Source organism: Ictalurus punctatus, chromosome 17 (genome assembly GCF_001660625.3).
Source record: "Ictalurus punctatus breed USDA103 chromosome 17, Coco_2.0, whole genome shotgun sequence".
Lineage (NCBI taxonomy): Eukaryota > Metazoa > Chordata > Actinopteri > Siluriformes > Ictaluridae > Ictalurus > Ictalurus punctatus.
Genome location: NC_030432.2, coordinates 11,313,599 through 11,333,548, shown reverse-complemented (window position 1 = coordinate 11,333,548; position 19,950 = coordinate 11,313,599). Strand labels below are relative to the sequence as shown.

At 38.9% G+C, this 19,950-nt stretch overlaps 1 protein-coding gene across 1 annotated transcript in view; it reads left to right on the top strand.

The window, feature by feature from the left end:
• Nucleotides 1-19,164, top strand: part of taok1a (TAO kinase 1a) — a 32,736-nt gene extending 13,572 nt beyond the window's left edge. Inside the window, exons 4-20 of the mRNA XM_017490961.3 lie at nucleotides 1,604-1,705; nucleotides 1,903-1,948; nucleotides 2,146-2,242; nucleotides 2,620-2,733; nucleotides 3,992-4,083; nucleotides 5,057-5,150; nucleotides 5,289-5,370; nucleotides 5,784-5,951; nucleotides 7,639-7,845; nucleotides 8,614-8,748; nucleotides 8,924-9,160; nucleotides 9,284-9,412; nucleotides 10,288-10,491; nucleotides 10,756-10,995; nucleotides 12,453-12,665; nucleotides 12,765-12,947; nucleotides 14,364-19,164. Of these exons, the coding sequence (XP_017346450.1) occupies nucleotides 1,604-1,705; nucleotides 1,903-1,948; nucleotides 2,146-2,242; nucleotides 2,620-2,733; nucleotides 3,992-4,083; nucleotides 5,057-5,150; nucleotides 5,289-5,370; nucleotides 5,784-5,951; nucleotides 7,639-7,845; nucleotides 8,614-8,748; nucleotides 8,924-9,160; nucleotides 9,284-9,412; nucleotides 10,288-10,491; nucleotides 10,756-10,995; nucleotides 12,453-12,665; nucleotides 12,765-12,947; nucleotides 14,364-14,870 (2,850 nt within the window). The 3' untranslated portion in view covers nucleotides 14,871-19,164. The remainder of the gene's footprint in view (nucleotides 1-1,603; nucleotides 1,706-1,902; nucleotides 1,949-2,145; nucleotides 2,243-2,619; nucleotides 2,734-3,991; nucleotides 4,084-5,056; nucleotides 5,151-5,288; nucleotides 5,371-5,783; nucleotides 5,952-7,638; nucleotides 7,846-8,613; nucleotides 8,749-8,923; nucleotides 9,161-9,283; nucleotides 9,413-10,287; nucleotides 10,492-10,755; nucleotides 10,996-12,452; nucleotides 12,666-12,764; nucleotides 12,948-14,363) is intronic.
• The last annotated feature ends 786 nt before the right edge of the window (nucleotides 19,165-19,950 follow it).

Here is a 19,950-nt window from a genome sequence, read left to right as displayed (position 1 = left end):
TATGATTAATCATGATTCTTACTGAGCCCTGAATCTTATTCTGTTGATGTCTGTCTTCCATTTGTAAATTGACAGTCCTGCTCTCTACTGTTCATTAGCCAGCATGCCAGCATTTTTTATTTTTTTCCCCCCCCGCATGATTTTCCCTCCACCAAATAATGTCTTTTTAACCACCTGGCTTGTTTTAAGTAAGGGAAAGTTGGATGTAGAGTAGGTTGAGATTTCCTGCTTAAATTTCAATCAAAATAAAAACTCCCTGAACTGTTTGTCCTGTATAAGATCTTATGTCACTTCTAGTAGTATTTTTCCTCTGCCATTCATAGGCCATGTTTACACTAGTGCGTTTTACTTTTAAAATGGCGTTTTAAAATGAAAACGATCCTCGCCCACACTGGCGTTTCCGCTGTGTTTCAGAAACGATCTCCATCTACACTACATGACAGAAAATGCATGTCACATGACCATCCATGCACACTGGGCATGCGTATACAATTGTAATCAGGACGTTGGTTGCTAGTCACCGGCAGGCACAACAAACCAGCGTTCCATGTAGGGTTTATGCCACTTGAAATGAGATTTGTTGTCGATTGCTCTAATCATAGCTCACCTCTTGCACATGTAGGCAGCTGCAGTATTATAAAATACGGAATTAACTGCACAGTGGCTGCTAAAATTGACAACAAAGCCAGCAAAGCTTGCGGTTCAGTCTCCGTGTTGTGTATACATTTAAGGTAGCGTAATGGTCATATGGTAGTTCTTGACGAATCAGGGAAGGATAAACAATGATACAGAAGACCCAATTTGGGGCAAGTGTGGGCGGAGCCACACCTTTGTTTTCAAAAGTCTTCGTTTTAGTCTGTTTACACTGAAACGCGAGCCCGGAGTTTTCAAACTAAAACGGTGTCTTCTGCGTTTCCAAAAGTCTCCTCTGGAGTAGCGTAGACGACAGGCGTAACCATTGTAAAAGTTATGTGTTTTAAAACAAAAACGCACTAGTGTGAACAGGGCCATGGTCTAGGCATAATTAGATAAATAGGTATAAAAACATAAATAACATAATAAAGATGGGTCTCAGCAACTTTGTCATCCGCTGCTACCTTTACAGCTGTTGCTGCTATCAAATTCATGATACAAAGTGCTATAAAGCCAAAGATATCTCCAATATGTATTCATGGGGAAAGATAATGATTAATAATGTTGGCTTACACTGAACACTATGTGGTTACAATAAACTAACCCGAAGGTTACTGCAGCCGAGCTCATTAGCTTGGATAATCAACACTATTTCAACAATATTTTCCAGTCAGTCATGAGAACTACTGAATTCAATATTCACAAAAAAACAAGTATAGTCTACACAATAGTCTGTATTTCTATAAACACTAAGGTTAGTTTTCCTGAGATGCAGACGGAAGTGATGGCATCAGCCAGCGTGTTGTGAACGGCCTCACGCTTTAGTCTTTTGCACTGAACACGAGTTAGGACAGTGCCATGTCTGAACCAATTTGTTTGCTCCTGCCATGTGGAGAAAACGTGTTATCCATTCGTTCACATCTTTTTTTTTTCTTTTTTTTTTTTTTTTAATTTGTACTCTTTCTCTTAGAAATGGCAAGACATAATCAAGGAGGTGAAATTTCTCCAGAATATAAAGCACCCCAACAGCATTGAGTATAAAGGCTGCTACCTGAGAGAGCACACAGCATGGGTCAGTGTTACACCTGTCTCGTACACCCGGGAGAATTCAAGACTGCTAATTCACATGTACTTTTATATGCTTGATGCATTTACTATGCAATACATAATAATTTTCTGATCTGATCACTTGGAGTAAATCTGTGACCTGTAGATGTGAAATGTTGGCTGTTTGATTATATTAATGTTTTATGTCTCCTGTGTGTCTAGCTGGTAATGGAGTATTGTCTGGGATCTGCTTCAGATATCCTAGAGGGTAAGCTGTGATATGCTTGTGTAATGTTCTCTCACTGCAGAGATATGGAGAATGAAAACACAGCTCCTAATTAACACGCAGATGAACTGACTGTGTTTATTAGGCTGATGTGTTCAAATGTGTCAACAGCTTCCATCTTCTTGGAGCCCTTCACAAGGTCTGATTTTATTTTATTTTATTTTTTTTATATTTTGCAGTACACAAAAAGCCCTTACAAGAAGTGGAGATAGCAGCAATTACCCATGGTGCTCTACAGGGGCTGGCATACCTTCACTCCCACAACATGATACACAGGTGAGTGTGAACCCCTTAAGCAGGTATTATTTTTCTCTCCTGCATACTGATGTGAACGTTCTGCGTATGGCTGACGAACAATATTCTTAGGCCTTTAAATTTCTTTAAATGTTCTCTTGTAACAGTCTCTGTATGTGTTGGGTTGGGGTTCCCCCATCAAGTTGTAAGCTTGTGTAAGACTAGTTTTTGAGCCTACTGAAGATCCAGTTTTGTCCTAGATTTGTGTGAAGTTGTGTCCCAAATGCAATATTGTCAGACAGTTTGTCTGCCTGTATCAGCAGAACATAAATATAAACAGTATACATCATCCAGTCTGTTCTCAGGCTTTTTAAAGTGTTTTATGAACTGAAATGTGTCCATCTTGTACAATATAACAGAGACATCAAAGCTGGGAATATTCTGCTGACTAAACCTGGCCAAGTTAAACTGGCTGACTTTGGCTCTGCTTCGATTGCTTCTCCTGCTAACTCCTTTGTGGGAACTCCATATTGGTGAGTGCTGTTAGCTCTGTGTTCCTTCCCATGCATCTTCTGCCAAACCCACAGCTCTGTATTCATTTCAGTGCAACACTGTCTGGTCCCAAACAGGTGGGCTGTTTTGATGAATTAATGTGACAGTTGACTAATTTGTGAATTTGGTAACTATGAACCATGTTCTTGTGAGCCAATAGAAAATGCATTAAGATGGGTCTGTGGTCTCTTCATCCAGTAAAAATAATTGAGGAGCCACTAAATATTAAGTAGGAGTCTCACTGTTTTTATTTATTTACCCCCCCGCCACTCTGACTGTTATTTGGCATACATCTGTGGGCAATGGTAGCGCCGTGGTTAATATGTTGGACTAGTGATCAGAAGGTCCTGAGTTTAAATCCCACTGACCTTAATCCTCAACTTCTCAAATGAGATGAGTCCAAGTTGATCTGGATAAGGACATCTGCCAAATGCCATAAATGTAAATCTATGGGGGGTGGGATTTAAAAAATAAATTAGCTTGCTAGGACATTGAGCTGATATATGGTCATGGTCCAGACTGGACATATGCATATGTTAATTTTTTAATAATTGTATAAAGTAATTTTATATACTCAGCTAGTGGCTTATAACTCCAAACATTTCTTAATTGCTCTTAAATATCAGTTCAACCCATACATGTAATTGGCTTGCGTTAGGTGGTAAAATAGTGTTGTTTTTCTCCCTCTACCTCCTAGTATTTTCTTAGCATTCTTTGCACCTTTGGGTTATGTATAATTCAAGCCTCTCATGTTTAAATAAGTTAAAAGTCCAGCTTCTGATGAGAGGTTTTCTACAGAGTTTTGGTGTGACTAAAGCTCTAGACAGACTGGATTAGTTTTACATGGGAAGGTGAGATAATGCATTTATTGCCAGTGTGGTGTTGGAATTTTAATCACGTTTTTCATTTTTGATCAAGCGTTACTTGCACTGAACAAAGTATGCCTAGAGCTTTAGGAATGACAACCATGAAGACACTCCCATCACTAACGGGAGTAGATCAGAAAGTGCCTATCCCATACGAAACTATCATAATATCTAGACATCCCCCAGCAGCATTACTTAATGCACATATGTCTGGAAACTGTATCCGGTCCGAATATTACCTAAGCTGATCTTGGACAGTTACGTTGAGTACATGAGGATCCAGGGCAAATAGCATTAAAGCCATTTGTATAAAAAGTCCTTAATGTTATTTTGTGATTTAGTAACAAAATTGAAAATCATGTTTCTGTCTTAGGATGGCCCCAGAGGTGATCTTGGCAATGGATGAGGGTCAGTATGATGGCAAAGTGGATGTCTGGTCCTTGGGTATAACTTGTATTGAATTAGGTAAGTTTGCACCTGTTACAGGAAATGTATTCTGGATTTGTAGTACATTTATAGTCCATATGCTCTTGTTGTTGTTGTGTTTTTTGGGATTTTTTTTTTTCTTTTTTGTATATATTTTAAAGTACAACCCCAATTCCAAAAAAGGTGTGATGCTGTGTAAAATGTAAATAAAAACAGAGTGCAATGATTTGCAAATCTCATAAACCCATGTTATTCACAATAGAACATAGAAAACATATCAAAAGTTTCACCTGAGGAAATGTACCATTTTAAGAAAAAATAAGTTAATTTTGAATCTGATGGCTGCAACACGTCTCAAAGTTGGGACAGGGCAACAAAAGGCTGGAAAAGTGTTTCTTTTTAGTAACAGCTGGAGGTTAATAGGCAACAGGTCAGTAACATGATTGGGTAAAAAATAGTATCAGAAACGCTGCCTTCTTCTCTGGGTCAAAGCTCATTTAAAATGGACTGAGACAAAGTGGAAAACTGTTCTGTGGTCAGATGAATCGAAATTTTAAATCTTTTTGGAAACCATGGACACCGCATCCTCTAATCTAAAAAGGAATAAAGAAGGACCATCGGCTTTTTATCAGCGCTCAGTTCACAAGCTAAAAAACATGCTTCCATCCCATGTTTACTTCTGAGAGACTCTGCCTCTCTAAGATGCTCTTTTTATACCCAGTCATGTTACTGTTTTGCCAATTAACCTCCAGCTGTTTCTATTTAGTAACAAAAACAGCCTTTTGTTGCCCTTGTCCCCAAGTTACCTTATTTTTTTCTGAATATGGTATATTTATTCATTTGATGTTTTCTATGTTCTATTGTGAATAACATGGGTTTGAGATTTGCTAATCTGTTTTTATTTACGTTTTACACAGCGGCCCAACTTTTTTTGAATTTGGGTGGTCTATTGATTGCTCTAGAATTTTTTAATTTTTTTATTTTACATTTAGTCAATTTTATTTCTTTGCAGCGGAGAGAAAACCTCCACTTTTCAACATGAATGCAATGAGTGCCTTATACCATATAGCGCAGAATGAGAGCCCAGTACTGCAGTCAAGTGAATGGTGAGTGTACGGCATATTGATTTTCTCTGGTTCAAACGAAGTGTCTGTGCACCTCTCCATGCATTATTTAATTAGGCCTTCAGCACTGTTAATGTGACGTGAGTTGTGTAAAAATCAGCCTCTCCACTCTGTCCTCAGGACTGAATTCTTTAGAAACTTTGTGGACTCCTGCCTCCAGAAACTGCCTCATGACAGGCCCACTTCTGAGGAGCTTTTGCAGGTACATCAACAAATGTTAAACTACACAATAACTTTAAGACCATCTGGAGTGTGTTTTGCTGTGACTGATATAATTTATCACTTGTTCAAAACACAGAGAAGGTGATTATAAACATAACACCTGTTATGCTCTGACAGGACTCGCAAGCTTCTTGCTGTTATGGAAACTTTGTCACTAAATGCCAGTGCTCAACTGTGCATATAACCTGCTCAGAGTACTGAGCTTAGGGCACATCATTTAATCACAACACTGGTGTTCTGCAGTTTTCCCTTCGTTCCAGTCATTTATATTGTCGAATATTTGAGAGTAAACATAGACATCTATGAATGTATTAAATTTGCTGTCTTTTATATCATACTTATTCATTAATTCATTCATTTGTTCTCATGGCGGTTCCTCCTGCTCTACCACAGCACGCCTTTGTGTTACGTGAGCGACCCGAGTCTGTGCTGACCGACCTGATCCAGCGCACCAAAGATGCTGTGAGAGAGCTGGACAACCTACAGTACCGCAGGATGAAGAAAATCATCTTCCCTGATCCACAAAATGGACCAGTGGCAGAGGCCCAGGACGAGGAGGAGGTTAGCTCTCTGACTTGGAGTTTATTTATTTTGCACATTTACAGTATCTCACAAAAGTGAGTACACCCCTCACATTTTTGTAAATACTTGAGTGTACAGCTTGTGTAACAGTATAAATTTGCTGTCCCCTCAAAATTACTCAACACACAGCCATTAATGTCTAAACAGCTGGCAACAAATGTGAGTACACCCCTAAGTGAAAACGTCCAGGTGTGAATGGGGAGCAGGTGTGTTAAATTTGGTGTACTCACTCTCACACTCCCTCATACTGGTCACTGGAAGTTCAACATGGCACCTCATGGCAAAGAACTCTCTGAGGATCTGAAAAAAAGAATTGTTGCTCTACATAAAGATGGCCTAGGGTATAAGAAGATTGCCAAGACCCTGACACTGAACTGCAGCACGATGGCCAAGACCAAACAGCGGTTTAACAGGACAGGTTCCACTCAGAACAGGCCTTGCCATGGTCGACCAAAGAAGTTGAGTACACGTGCTCAGCGTCATATCCAGAGGTTGTCTTTGGGAAATAGATGTATGAGTGCTGCCAGCATTGCTGCAGAGGTTGAAGGGGTGGGGGGTCAGCCTGTCAGTGCTCAGACCATACGCCGCACACTGCATCAAACTGGTCTGCATGGCTGTCGTCCCCGAAGGAAGCCTATTCTAAAGATGATGCACAAGAACGCCCACAAACAGTTTGCTGAAGACAAGCAGACTAAGGACAGGGATTACTGGAACCATGTCCTGTGGTCTGATGAGACCAAGATAAACTTATTTGGTTCAGATGGTGTCAAGCGTGTGTGGCGGCAACCAGGTGAGGAGTACAAAGACAAGTGTGTCTTGCCTACAGTCAAGCATGGTGGTGGGAGTGTCATGGTCTGGGGCTGCATGAGTGCTGCCGGCACTGGGGAGCTACAGTTCATTGAAGGAACCATGAATGCCATCCTGTACTGTGACATACTGAAGCAGAGCATGATCCCCTTCCATTCGGAGACCGGGCCGCAGGGCAGTATTCCAGCATGATAACGACCCCAAACACACCTCCAAGACGACCACTGCCTTGCTGAAGAAGGTGAAGGTGATGGACTGGCCAGGCATGTCTCCAGACCTAAACCCTATTCAGCATCTGTGTGGCATCCTCAAACGGAAGGTGGAGGAGCACAAGGTCTCGAACATCCACCAGCTCCGTGATGTCGTCATGGAGGAGGGGAAGAGAACTCCAGTGACAACCTGTGAAGCTCTGGTGAACTCCATGCCCAAGAGGGTTAAGGCAGTGCTGGAAAATAATGGTGGCCACACAAAATATTGACACTTTGGGCCCAATTTGGACATTTTCACTTAGGGGTGTAATCACTTTTGTTGCCAGCGGTTTAGACATTGATGGCTGTGTGTTGAGTTATTTTGAGGGCATAGCAAATGTACACTGTTATACAAGCTGTACACTCACTACTTTACATTGTAGCAAAGTGTCATTTCTTCAGTGTTGCCACATTAAAAGATATAATCAAATATTTACAAAAATGTGAGGGGTGTATTCACTTTTGTGAGATACTGTATAACCATCATTGTTGCTTTTAGGTTTCTGATTCGTCGATAGTCATGATCTCTAAGCCATATTTTGTGCCTAATTGTAATAGTTTGCTGAGAAACCACAGATAGCTGCAGTGAAGGTATTTGTTCACTTCTGTAGGAGCCGGAGCAGATTACAGGACATACAGGCACAGTGAACAGTGTGGGTAGCAGCCAGTCCATACCTAGCATGTCCATCAGCGCCAGCTCTCAGAGCAGCTCTGTCAATAGCTTGCCTGATGCTACTGAGGACAACAAGAGTGAGCTGGACCTGCTGGAGGGGGACCACACAGTCATGTCCAACAGCTCCGTCATACACCTTAAACCGGTCAGTGCACTAACTTGATGATTTGAGTCATTACAAAACTCAGGGCTGTACATTATCTTAAATATGTTACTGTGGAGGGTAAAAAGCTGCAAAGGTCCTACGCACAATTTAAAATATTTTGCATTAAAATGACAAGTGCGGAATATACTCCTAAATGTAGTTCATTGTGTCATTTAACTAAAAAAAATTGAGCTAAATATTTCTAATTGAATTTGTATTTGAATTATACAGATAATTTAAAGTAAAAAAAATGAATGTATGGATTGTTGCTAAATACTTTTTCACCTGCCTCAGCACCGTAGACAAAACATTTTTAATAAATCGCTCAGGGTTAATTGTTGTTCATTTGAGGATTACTATCTGAAGGTACTGACTCAAACATTAATGTTAGTATTACATTATGGACTTTTTATTTGATTACTGAGGCTAATTGTTTGCTTGTTTGACTCATTTTCCAGTTTTTGCGATTTATTCCCGGCTGTTCTTCTCCCTCAAAAAATCATGGTTCAACTGTGTTACAATACACAGTGACTAGTGACTGCAAAATCATAATCGATTTCCAGTTTAGCCTTTTTGACATGCAATGTGATTATAGGCACATGGGGAATGTTTGACATTGCACACACGATGACCATGAGCATTAGTACTTCAAAACTAGAGTATAGAAGCAATTTCTCCTAGAATAAGCAATTGTATTGTCAGACTATAGCAATACTTAAGAGAGGAACTGAGTTTTCTCCATGGTGTCATTTGGTTGTCTTGTTGCAGGAAGAGGAGGACAGTCAACAGGAGACCCCAGAGGTTCCTAGCGAGCCAACTGAAGAGCAGTCTCCTTCTGCACAGACTCCTCGTCGTCACCACCGCAACAGAGAGCATTTTGCCACCATCCGCACAGCCTCACTGGTGTGACAGCGTTTCACTATGCCATTCATTGCTATGAATCATGTTTTAGTCATTAATTCTCCGGCCTAAAATGCATTTAGGCACTAATAATAATAAAAATTTAGTTAACTGCACCAGCTTGATGGTAAGTCCCTGAATATGTGCGTACTCAGTAATGTTTGTGTGTCTTCTCCAGGTGACACGTCAAATCCAGGAGCATGAGCAGAATTCAGAGCTGCGGGAGCAGATATCTGGGTACAAGCGAATGCGGCGGCAGCATCAGAAGCAGCTGTTGGCTCTGGAGAACAAGCTAAGGGCAGACCTAGATGAGCACAGGCTCAAATTAGACAAGGAGCTAGAGAGCCAGAGGAACAGCTTCTCTGCCGAGATGGACAAACTTGTCAAGAAGCACCAGACATCCTTGGAGAAAGATGTACTTGACAGCCCTATCATTCAATTCCAAAGCATTATCTTTTTTGCAGTCGTTTGAATATCATAGTCTGTATTATAGGTCTTTTGTTTACAATTGTTAAAAGAACCCCCCCCCCCACTTTAGGCCAAGAACTTTGCCAATGATGAGAAGAAGTTCCAGCAGCACATCCAGAGCCAGCAGAAGAAAGAGCTCAACAGCTTCCTGGAGTCCCAGAAACGCGAGTACAAGCTGCGCAAGGAGCAACTCAAAGAGGTTTAAAAACTCCTCTTGACTAACCTGGAATACTTTTTTTTTTTTTTTCTTTCTATCGTATAAACAGCTACTAATCTGGGAGGGTGAAGGTTAAGCTAGCCACTGTAGACTATTTGTTGCTTATTCTGTTTAATGTAATGTCAATGCATAAGGATAAACTGTAGATGTATGGAAGTCTGTTTTACTTAATCATAATATCCATCAGGTATTTGTCAACACTACATGAGCTTCCAGTGATGTCATTTTTTAAAAAATGCTTTAAATAATAAGCCTTCATGCCACAGCCATTCATGGTTGGGAGCCAAGGGAACAAACCAGCCATGCTCTCTGTGTGGGAGAGATGGCGTACCCGCTCTCCTGTCAATCACAGTCACACTAGCAGATTGTGTGCGTCTATGACCTCATGCATGTGGAAGAGGGGAGATCTCTCCAACTGTGGTTGGCTGGTTTTGCACATCTCCTGAGGAAGCACATGTTAGCCTTTGCTAGCTTTTTTATGATTGGGGAGAGCTGGCTTGTGGGTGTAAATCTTGGGAAGTCAAATGTGAGCAAACTGGGGAAAAAAATGGAGGTGGGCAGGATAAAAATAAGTAAATCTTCAGTATAATTAGGAGAAATAATAAGCTAAGAGGATGCAATGCTCAATCATTTGTACTGATTTTGTCCAAATGTCCTTAAAACTTTTTTCCTATAAAGTTCTTTAAATTTGGAGCTCTCCCTCTACATATCATGCCCTCCTGGTATCCTTATGTAATTCTGTATTATGTATTTTATATTCTAAAGTAGCTGTAATTCGTGCTAATGCAATTCATGTAGATGTGGGTTTATACAACCAATCACCCAATAATATCTCTTCTACACATCCCTTTTTTCAGGAACTAAGTGAGAATCAATCCACACCAAAGAAAGAAAAACAAGAGTGGCTGTCAAAGCAGAAAGAGAACTTGCAGCACTTCCAGGCTGAAGAGGAGGCAAACCTTCAGCGCAGGCAGCGTCAGTACCTGGAGCTCGAGTGCCGCAGGTTCAAACGGCGTATTCTCGTTGTTCGGCACAATGTGGAGCAGGACCTGGCAAGAGAGGTGAGCAGAGCCAACATCAGCTGAAGTACACCATTTAATAGGTAGTTCCAGCTAGAAGAACATGAAGTGTCCTTATTGGTCATCCCTTGTTCAGATGTTTTCCTCAGCAAAGACATTTGGAAATTGAGACGAGAACTCTGGTTGGCTATCAATTGTCTGATCAACTGTTGAGTGATAAAATTTTCTCGTTAATGCCAGAAGTAAAGCACTGTTGTTCTCCACACTGAGACTGGTGGTTTTCTTGTCTTTGTGTTTGTATTGAAGGAGTTAAACAAGCGACAGACACAAAAGGACCTGGAGCATGCCATGCTACTTCGACACCATGAGTCCATGCAGGAGCTGGAGTTCAGGCACCTGAGCACCATCCAAAAGATGCGGGCTGAGCTCATTCGCTTACAGCACCACACTGAACTCACCAACCAGATTGAGTACAATAAACGCAGAGAGAGAGAGCTTCGACGCAAGCACGTCATGGAGGTCCGGCAGCAGCCCAAGAGTCTGAAGGTAACACACCAACTGTTAGCATAACGTTTAGTGTGAATGTGAAACATGTTTACATTGTAGGTACTGTCCTGAACTACAGATAACATGATTGTCTTTGTCAGTCTGTATATGCATCTTGTATATAGAGTACATATTGGAGACCTAATGAAGCCACTACTCCAGAAGCACATTCATTTTCTTTTATGTTTAAATATGTTGTTGTTGTTGTTGTTGTTTTTAATAGCATTTTATAGCATATTTCATAGCATCTTAATATACAGTATAGTTAGTGTGTGTGTATGTGTGTGTATATATGTGTATATATATATATATAATATATGTATGTGTGTGTATATATGTATATATATATGTATATATATATGTATATATAATATATATATTTTATATATATATATATATATATATATATATATATATATATATATATATATATATATATATATATATACACACACACACATACTACCCGTCAAAAGTTTAGATACACTCATTCTTTATTTTATTTTTTTTTTAAATTTTCCACATTTTAAAATAATAAAGTCATCAAAACTCAGGAATAACACACATGGAACTGTGGGAATTATGTTGTGATTAAAAAATCCTAAATAGATCAAAATAATTTAATAATGCATCTTCAAATTAGACGCCCTTTTTGCCTAGAATTTTCAGAAATTTATTCTTGGCATTTTCTCAACCTGTTTCTTGAGGAATCCCCCAAGATACTTTTTAAACAGTGTTGAGCATAGGTGGGAACTCCTTTGACACTTATTGGCTGCTTTTTGGAAAGTTTCACTCCAAGTCATCAGTTTAAAAAAATATTTACATTACATTTATTCATTTATTCACTTAGCAGACACTTTTATCCAAAGCGACTTACAAATGAGAGAGATTTCTCATTACAAAATATTCTTTTGTAAATAAAGTGTTATTAATTTCTTTCATTAGAAAACTATGTTGGCACAATTATATTTTTGTCTACAACACCGATTTCAAACATTTAATCATACACCTTCAGATCAGAAGATTTTTAAGATCAGGAGAAACATTTCAGTCGAGTGTCTCCAAACTTTTGACCGGTAGTATATTATTTACCTATAAACATATATTAATATAATTCATTTTCTGTTGAAGAGAAGGAGAAAAAAAAACACAGCCTTGTGTACTAAACTGTTTTCAGGCCAAGTGTTATTGAGGCAGTTTTTGTGCAGTTCTTTAAAACCGCTTCAGCAGCATTGTGTGGTACAGTGGGTTTAGCACTGCTGCCCCCAGTGGCTTCACTATGGTATTACATTGTACCAGGGAGAAGAGACCTGTGCTATCTTAGCTTTCTGTTACTGGTTAAGTAAATGACTTGTCAAAAAATTCGTCTTGATGATTTTTCATAGTCCATATTATTGATTACTCAGTCTAATTGCTGCAGTCGTAATCCCAGTCCACTCTCACTGTTTGTCCATCAGCCAAAAGAGGTTCAGATCAAGAAGCAGTTTCAAGAAACATGTAAAATCCAGACACGGCAATACAAAGCCCTGAAGAACCAACTGCTGGAGAGCACACCCAAGTCAGAACACAAAACCATGCTCAAGAGGCTGAAGGAGGAGCAGACACGCAAGCTGGCCATCCTCGCTGAGCAGTACGACCATTCAATCAATGACATGCTCTCTACACAGGCTGTGAGTCATGCGCATACCAGTCATTTAGTGAAATTCTGGGCAAGGAGGTGATTTTCGATGCAAATTTATTTAAATGGACAATTTTTCTGTCTGTCACAGTTACGGCTGGATGAGGCCCAGGAGTCTGAGTGTCAGGCATTGCGGATGCAGCTGCAGCAGGAGCTGGAGCTGCTGAATGCGTATCAAAGTAAGATTAAGATGCAGACTGAGTCACAGCAGGATCGAGAGAGGAAGGAGCTGGAGCAGAGAGTATCTTTGCGCAGGGCTCTGCTGGAGCAGAAGGTTTGGTGCATTCCACTCATAAACAAATCACTCATCAGTTAATAGAGAATGGAGAATACAGGCTGCTTTTGACTTGCAGCTAGTGTTGGGTCCGAGTCCACCTTTGTCCATTCCGAGTCGAGACAAAGTCCTTAACCAATCGAGTCCGAGTCCAAAAAGGGCAGAGTTGAACTTAAGTCCGAGTCCTCAATGGCCGAGTCCAGAACGTAATTAAATTGAAAAAAGATTTGAAATTGCAATTGTAAACTCCACACTGAGCTGTTAAATGTTAACCTTCACAAACCAATGGCAACATAAATTTAATATATACCACTGTTACATCCTGCCATTGCCATTTAATATTTTTATTTATTGTCATCAGCACCTCAACTAGTTTCATATCAAAAAATGGTTTCAAAGAAAATAAGGGATATAGAGGTATATGTAGAACTTTTATTATATTACAAGTGTATGGAAATACAAATTAAGTTGTTTTGTTATTGTATCACACTATATTGTGACCTTCAGTTTGAGTTGACATTTCAGTGATTTGTTGCGTCTCCGCCACAGTTATATAGACTGAGCGAGAGAGTACAGAGTAGAGTTAGATTTAGCAGCAGGTCATAAAAACAAGCTTCATGCTTTATATTACTGTTTTTAATCTGTATGTAAATGACAACAAACTCATTTCTGAACACAGCTCTGTTCTCGTAACTTTTTTATTTTAATTTCTAAAATGGACAAAAATCCCTGTCAGCAGGGTTTGATATTTACTACATTAAGAAGTACATTTCATATTTTACATGAAATACAAGATTGAAATCACCAAATGCTAATGTTTAGGAGTGGGCGATATGATTGCAATCTTATTTCACGATAACAATGTGTTTTCTCAGGTAGGTCTATCAGTACTCAAGTAATAAATACTACAAAAATTGAATAAAGCAATTTAAAAAATAATAAAATAGACTTCACTATACGATATATACAGTGATTCACATTAAATTTACTGAAGTTATACAGTCAAAGGAGTGAGTGAGTGATTTTCTCTTTCTTTTGTTGTTTGATTAACATTATTGACGCAGCAGGGTTATATTTTACCCTTCGGTCACTTTAAGACCTAATGCACAGATCTAATATATCTAATACAGTCTCCAAAAGTATTGGAATAGTAAGGCCAGTTCTTTGGTTTTTGCTGTACAGTACACTGGAGACATTTGGGTTTGAGATCAAATGATGAATGAGACAGAAGATCAAAATTTAGCTTTTTTTCCCCACAATATTCTAAAAAAAAAAAAAAATTATTATTATTTTTTTTTTATTTTTATTTTTTAAGCTGCACCTGTATATACTTCTTGTATGTGTTAGGACATATACTTAGTGCTGTCTGTTTTACATTGTTGATGACCACAATGGTCTCTGTTGTGTGGCCCACAGATCGAGGATGAGATGCAGTCACTGCAGAACGATCGCTCTGAGCGTATTCGCAGCCTGCTGGAACGTCAAGCTCGAGAGATCGAGGCCTTCGACTCGGAAAGCATGCGCCTCGGCTTCAGCAACATGGTGCTGGCCAACATCTCCCCAGAGTCGCTGAGCAACAGCTTTCCTGGGGCACCAGCCAGCTGGGCCCACTCATCCACTACCCAGAATTCCCAGTGGAGCTGTTGTTCAGGCTCTGGTTATCAGTACCACGCAAATCAGGGAGGAGCGCCTGGCCAGCAGGTCTGGGGAGCACCTGTCTCAGGAGCAGCACCTCCACCTTGGAGCCACTCACCAGGGGGCCTCCTGGGGGCCGTGCCAAAGAGCAGCGGGAGTATGGCCATGAGAAACAGCCCCCAGGCCCTCAGGAGGACCACATCAGGGGGGCACAGTGAGCAGAACATGAGCAGGAGCACCAGCATCACATCTCAGATATCCAACGGCTCCCACCTATCCTACACATAGACCCCAGAGTACCAGTGCCAGGCCCCACACACACACATACTCACTCATACAGGTTAAGGGACTGCCAAATTGCAGACAGACACCTAGGATCAGCTAAATGGCACTCAAACTTGCTTGTCCCTACCCGTTTTGTCTCTCTGTCTCCTGATTTTTCTCACATGCAGTGGGTGAGGAACAGATCAACATTGCTCAGGTCAATAGCTATTCTATCTGTGCATGACCGTTAATTGGCCCACATGCAGAGCTAGAATTTTTTTTAAACACTGCAACTTACATGATGCTCTGTTGATTTCTGTGAATCCTTTTAACTGTCTTTGCAATCCCCACTAACTATTTAAAAAGCATGTACATTATGTATGATGGATACAGAGAACATTTTAAACATTTTGGCCATTTGTTGAACTCCATACCATTGAACTGATGGATTTAAATAGTATAGGGACATCGAACAGACAGCTACACAAGTGTAATAATAATCCTAGACAAAATGCCAAAATGAAGCCAACTTAGAGATGCTTAAGTTCCCATCCTGCCACATTGCCAGCCTGCTGTTATGCCCCAGGTGAATCAGGTGAATGTTCCTCTTCAGCTAGAATGTTGAATTGTAGTTCGTCTTGAAGAAAGTTATTTGTATTCGCCACAGTTTGAGTGCAGAGTGTTGTGTAATATGGTGTTGAGAGTAGAGTAAGTAGTCAGTAGTCTTCAGTGTAGGTGTGCAATCATGCACTCTCTCATATTGCCAGACATGTGGATTTTGTGCTTTAAAGCGTTTGTTTTATTGGTTGGGACTTTAAGTTAGGATTTTTTTGGGCTCTTGTACTTTTACTCTCAGTAATAGCAAAATAGTTGGGTATTTTTTTTGTTCTTGGTTTGTTTTTTTTTTAAAGTCCAGATTAAACTGTTAGTTGTATGGAGTCTGAGAAAATGCCAACAGGACGATTTGTCAGCATTGTCGCCATCATGTTTTTTAGAAAGTATTTGGATATCCATAAAATGTTTTGCTCTTCCTCAGGCCAAAGGAACCTTCTCTACAAACCTGCAGAAAGTCTAAAGCATCATTCAAACTGAAGGTTAGATGTTCTCAAGCACCTTGAAAATGTAAAGGAAAAATTACACGTCATGTCCTTTACATTTTACTACTAGATTTATTTGTGAATCTGGTTTGTTTTTAATGCTTTGCCATCTCATCTAGCAGCATATTTAGCCAAAGATATCAGGTATATTTTCTAAATTTGAGCTCAGTGAGTGCCTTTTAATTCAGGATTATATTCAGTGGACAGTACGTACATGCAGGGGTTTGATTATTTTTTCATGTCTACGTTAAATAAATAAATAAACCTATCGTGCTGATTACTGATGCGTGCTGTGGTCTGGGAAAATCCTTTTGTGTAGTGCCATTTTCTAAGTTTTGACATTTTTCTACTGTATATAGTTCTGAAAACTACAGACTTTCCTCTTTTACATTTAAATCGGCCACAAGTAATATTCTATAATTTTGTGTTCCCAAAAGTGAAAATGGAGTTAAACATTGAAAACTTTCCCACTTTTTGTTCAGAAAAAAATTATTTATGGGTTCTTAAAGTTAATGTGTCAAATCACTGAAATTTCAACTTAATGTGTTTAAAATGACGAAGAAGGAAAAAAAAAAAAAAAAAAGACCAAAACTTGGTATTTTGGGGGTTTCTTTTGTTGTTTGTCAGAATTCAGCTACAGTAAGAGATTTTCCCAGACCACCACACACAAGACATACCTTATTTGACTACAGGGGAGTGAATTGGTCAACAGTATGTGAGGGTTTTATGGCTGAATCTGTCTGCCATGCTGGAAACCACTTGGAATGAAATGGATGGAGAGTGTATGCCTACCTGAATATATGATTTTCCATGTTAAATGATTCTCCGCTATATTCTATAGACAGTGGTTTTTGTGGTGCCTTCTTGAAAAGATGCCAAACAGGAGCACTTTATGTGAATTAAAATTTTTATTATTAAGCAAAATGCTTTGACCACAAATTTAAATTTTTACTGTTTGACTAAAAGACAAGCCAGGATCCAATGTCTCACAAACACCAAATACAGGCACAGGACTTCCACGTGCTGGCTTTGAGAGTAAGATTTACTGTAGTAGCCATGTATTACAGATACAGTTTGTTGAAACCTTTCTGAACAAAGGACATGAGGTTTATTGGCGGTCAGTCGTTATTACTGTATCATGATCTCTAAACACAAAGTGGGAGAATGAAAACAGAATGAATGTATTTCTTAGCAGTAGCCTCATCAGGGCAGAGTGGGGGTTTGTTTGAGACTGAAGGACTGCATGTAGGGAAGAGGATTGCACATTGTGTTGATCATTAAGGTCATGACAGCAGGCTTATCAGTGCAAATGGGCAGATCTGTATGGGAGCAGGTGCTCACTCAGGATCAAGTCAAATAGCTAAATAGTTTTATTTCATGTGAATATGACAAACAGTTGCCAGACAAAGCTTTAGATGTGACCAAACACACAGGGAATATAGGTTTATCATTTTCATCCTCGCTCTCGCTTGGTCTTGTGCTCTGTGGAGTAGGTAGTGCTGCCTGGAGCTCTGGGTACATGAGTAGTGTTGCTAATGCCCCTGTTAGCCCTTTCTCTCGGACCTCTTCCTCCTCCTCCTCATGTGCTCATCACACTAAGCCAAGCTCTACCTGGATCAGGTGTTTCAGCTGACGGATGAGTGAATGCACTTTGAAATAAAAAATAGTTTGCTCTCCAAATCAGTTTTGTTTACACTCTGAAAACGGTGACTGATTGGATCCATAGTGATTGAATTGTTATTTTTTTAACATTTTAAATGGATTCTGATGCACGCTTTTTCTTCCTTGTATGTTTTTTTGTTTTGCTGTTGTGCACTTGCGAGTAAAGTAGATTGTTCTCTCTCACTCTCAAGGCAAGACAAATGATATGAGGCACTGGTGTTTTGTTCTTTTGTTTTAGTTTTGTTTAGTATTGGTTTTTAATTCAAATCTTCTGATTTTTATAACCCAAAATCCTTACTTACCAAAAGGCATCATGCTTCAAAGACAAAGTTTATTGATATAGTTTATTTAATTAACAATCAATATACTTAAATCCACATGGGTGTGTGTGGAATGTTCATATTGTATATTAAGATAGATTAAAAACATAGTCTAAAACTAGTCATCTATGTGAAACCTCTTGTCAAGAAAGATACTGAGATATATGAACTGTTTGATTAGGTTGTGCAAGTGGAGAATTACTCTGGAGAGGTCTCCAGGTTGAATTTCAGGGATTTGTGTGTGTTTTTACACTGCACACTTTTTGTTCTCCCAGTTCCATGAAAGAGTTCAGACATCAGCTCACGGCAGTGAGTTGCATCTGTCGTACTCGTCGTGATTCATTGTTTTTCTCCGTTGCGTTTATGATAGACCTACTCAAGTGAAAGCCTCAGAATATAATGCTTCCATTGTATAAGAAAACTGGTGAACGTTATCGCTCATATCTCCTCCTATAAACAAAGGCTACAGTCCTGATAGAACAGTAGCACAATCTTTGTGTAAAAGTTAGGATGTAGACTTAGTTTTGGCCGAATCAGTTTTCTAGTTTTAAATGTTTATCTTTGTGGTTAAATACATTAACACTTTGCTTTTTATTTCTTCTATTTTTTTTTTTTCTCCATAGTTATTGTTTACTTCCATCGTCTGGATAAAGCATTGATTCTTTTTATATTTAATTTTTTCGTTAATTTTAAACTTTTGTCCTACTGACTAAATTTAGGGGATGTGTAATACTGATGTAAGAAATACTGGTATCAATTGTATACATTTATTCGTCTTACATTTTCTAGGTGTTGGAGGTTAAACCTCCATTAAAACACTGTGCCATCTCACAGCAGCCAAGCTCACTCACTACTGCAGTGTCTCCTCTCCAGTGAAATCAGCAGTGGTTATTTTACAGAGTATTGCACTCTATTGCCAACGTGTAAGAAATAAAAATGGATAAAGGAGCTCATACAAGAAGAAATGGTACATTTCTGTAAAGATTAATGTCAGTATTCATTGTTCTCTGGTTGAGCATCACCACTACAATTCATATGTAATCTGTATCAAAATGTATAGATTGTGAAACATGTTACTGAATGTCTAAAAGATTATGGCTTGAGATTATATTAAAGTATTCATAAATCAGAGAGAGAAAAAAACATCTAGGGTTTAATAAACAATTTTGCTTGTACTGTATTGTCTTGATTGAGGAATAATGGAGAGGATTGGCTGTAATAAAATCATTTTAGTACAAAGGTTTGTCTGGCTTTTTATTTGGGTGGACTGGTTATCAGTTGTTTTATAATGTGTGCCTCTTTGTTATAATTAAATTGTTATAATTGTTACTATTTAGTGAAGGCAAATTTAGTATATGAGTAATGCATGTTTTTTCTTTCCCTTATCAATAAGCGCAAGTTAATCTAATGAAAATGCATGAACAGTTTTTTTTTTTTTTTTTTTTTTTTTTTTTTTTTTTTTTTTTTTTTTTTTTTTAATTGTGTACACTGTATATGTATTCAGACAAGTTCTAGGCCATCAGAAGCCACCAGAACAGCGCCAATGTGCCTTGGCCTCAATTTGAAATCTCTGGTGGGATGAACACCATTGTTCCAAAACATGTTGCCTCAATTTGTTTTTGATGGTTATGGAAAACACTGTCGAACACATCGCTCCAAAATCTCCCATAGGTGTTTAATCAGATTGGGATCTGGAATCTAAAATTAAGATAATTCATTTTAAGCATTAATAACAATAAAAAATAAATAAATCTCTACAGCACTTAGAAAACAGCAATTTAGCCTGTTGCAATTCATGAATACTTCACTTTAACATTAAAGTTGATCATTAAAATAATTATTTTCCATTAATGTGTAAATCCATTATACATGTACTTGTTGAACATCCTCATTCCAGGTCTATTCCCCTTTGCTGTTATAAATAACGTCCACTCTTCTGGGAAGGCTTTCCACTAGATTTTGGAGCATGGCTGTGGGGATTTGCCCATTCAACCACCAGAGCCTTAGTGAGATCGGTTACAGATA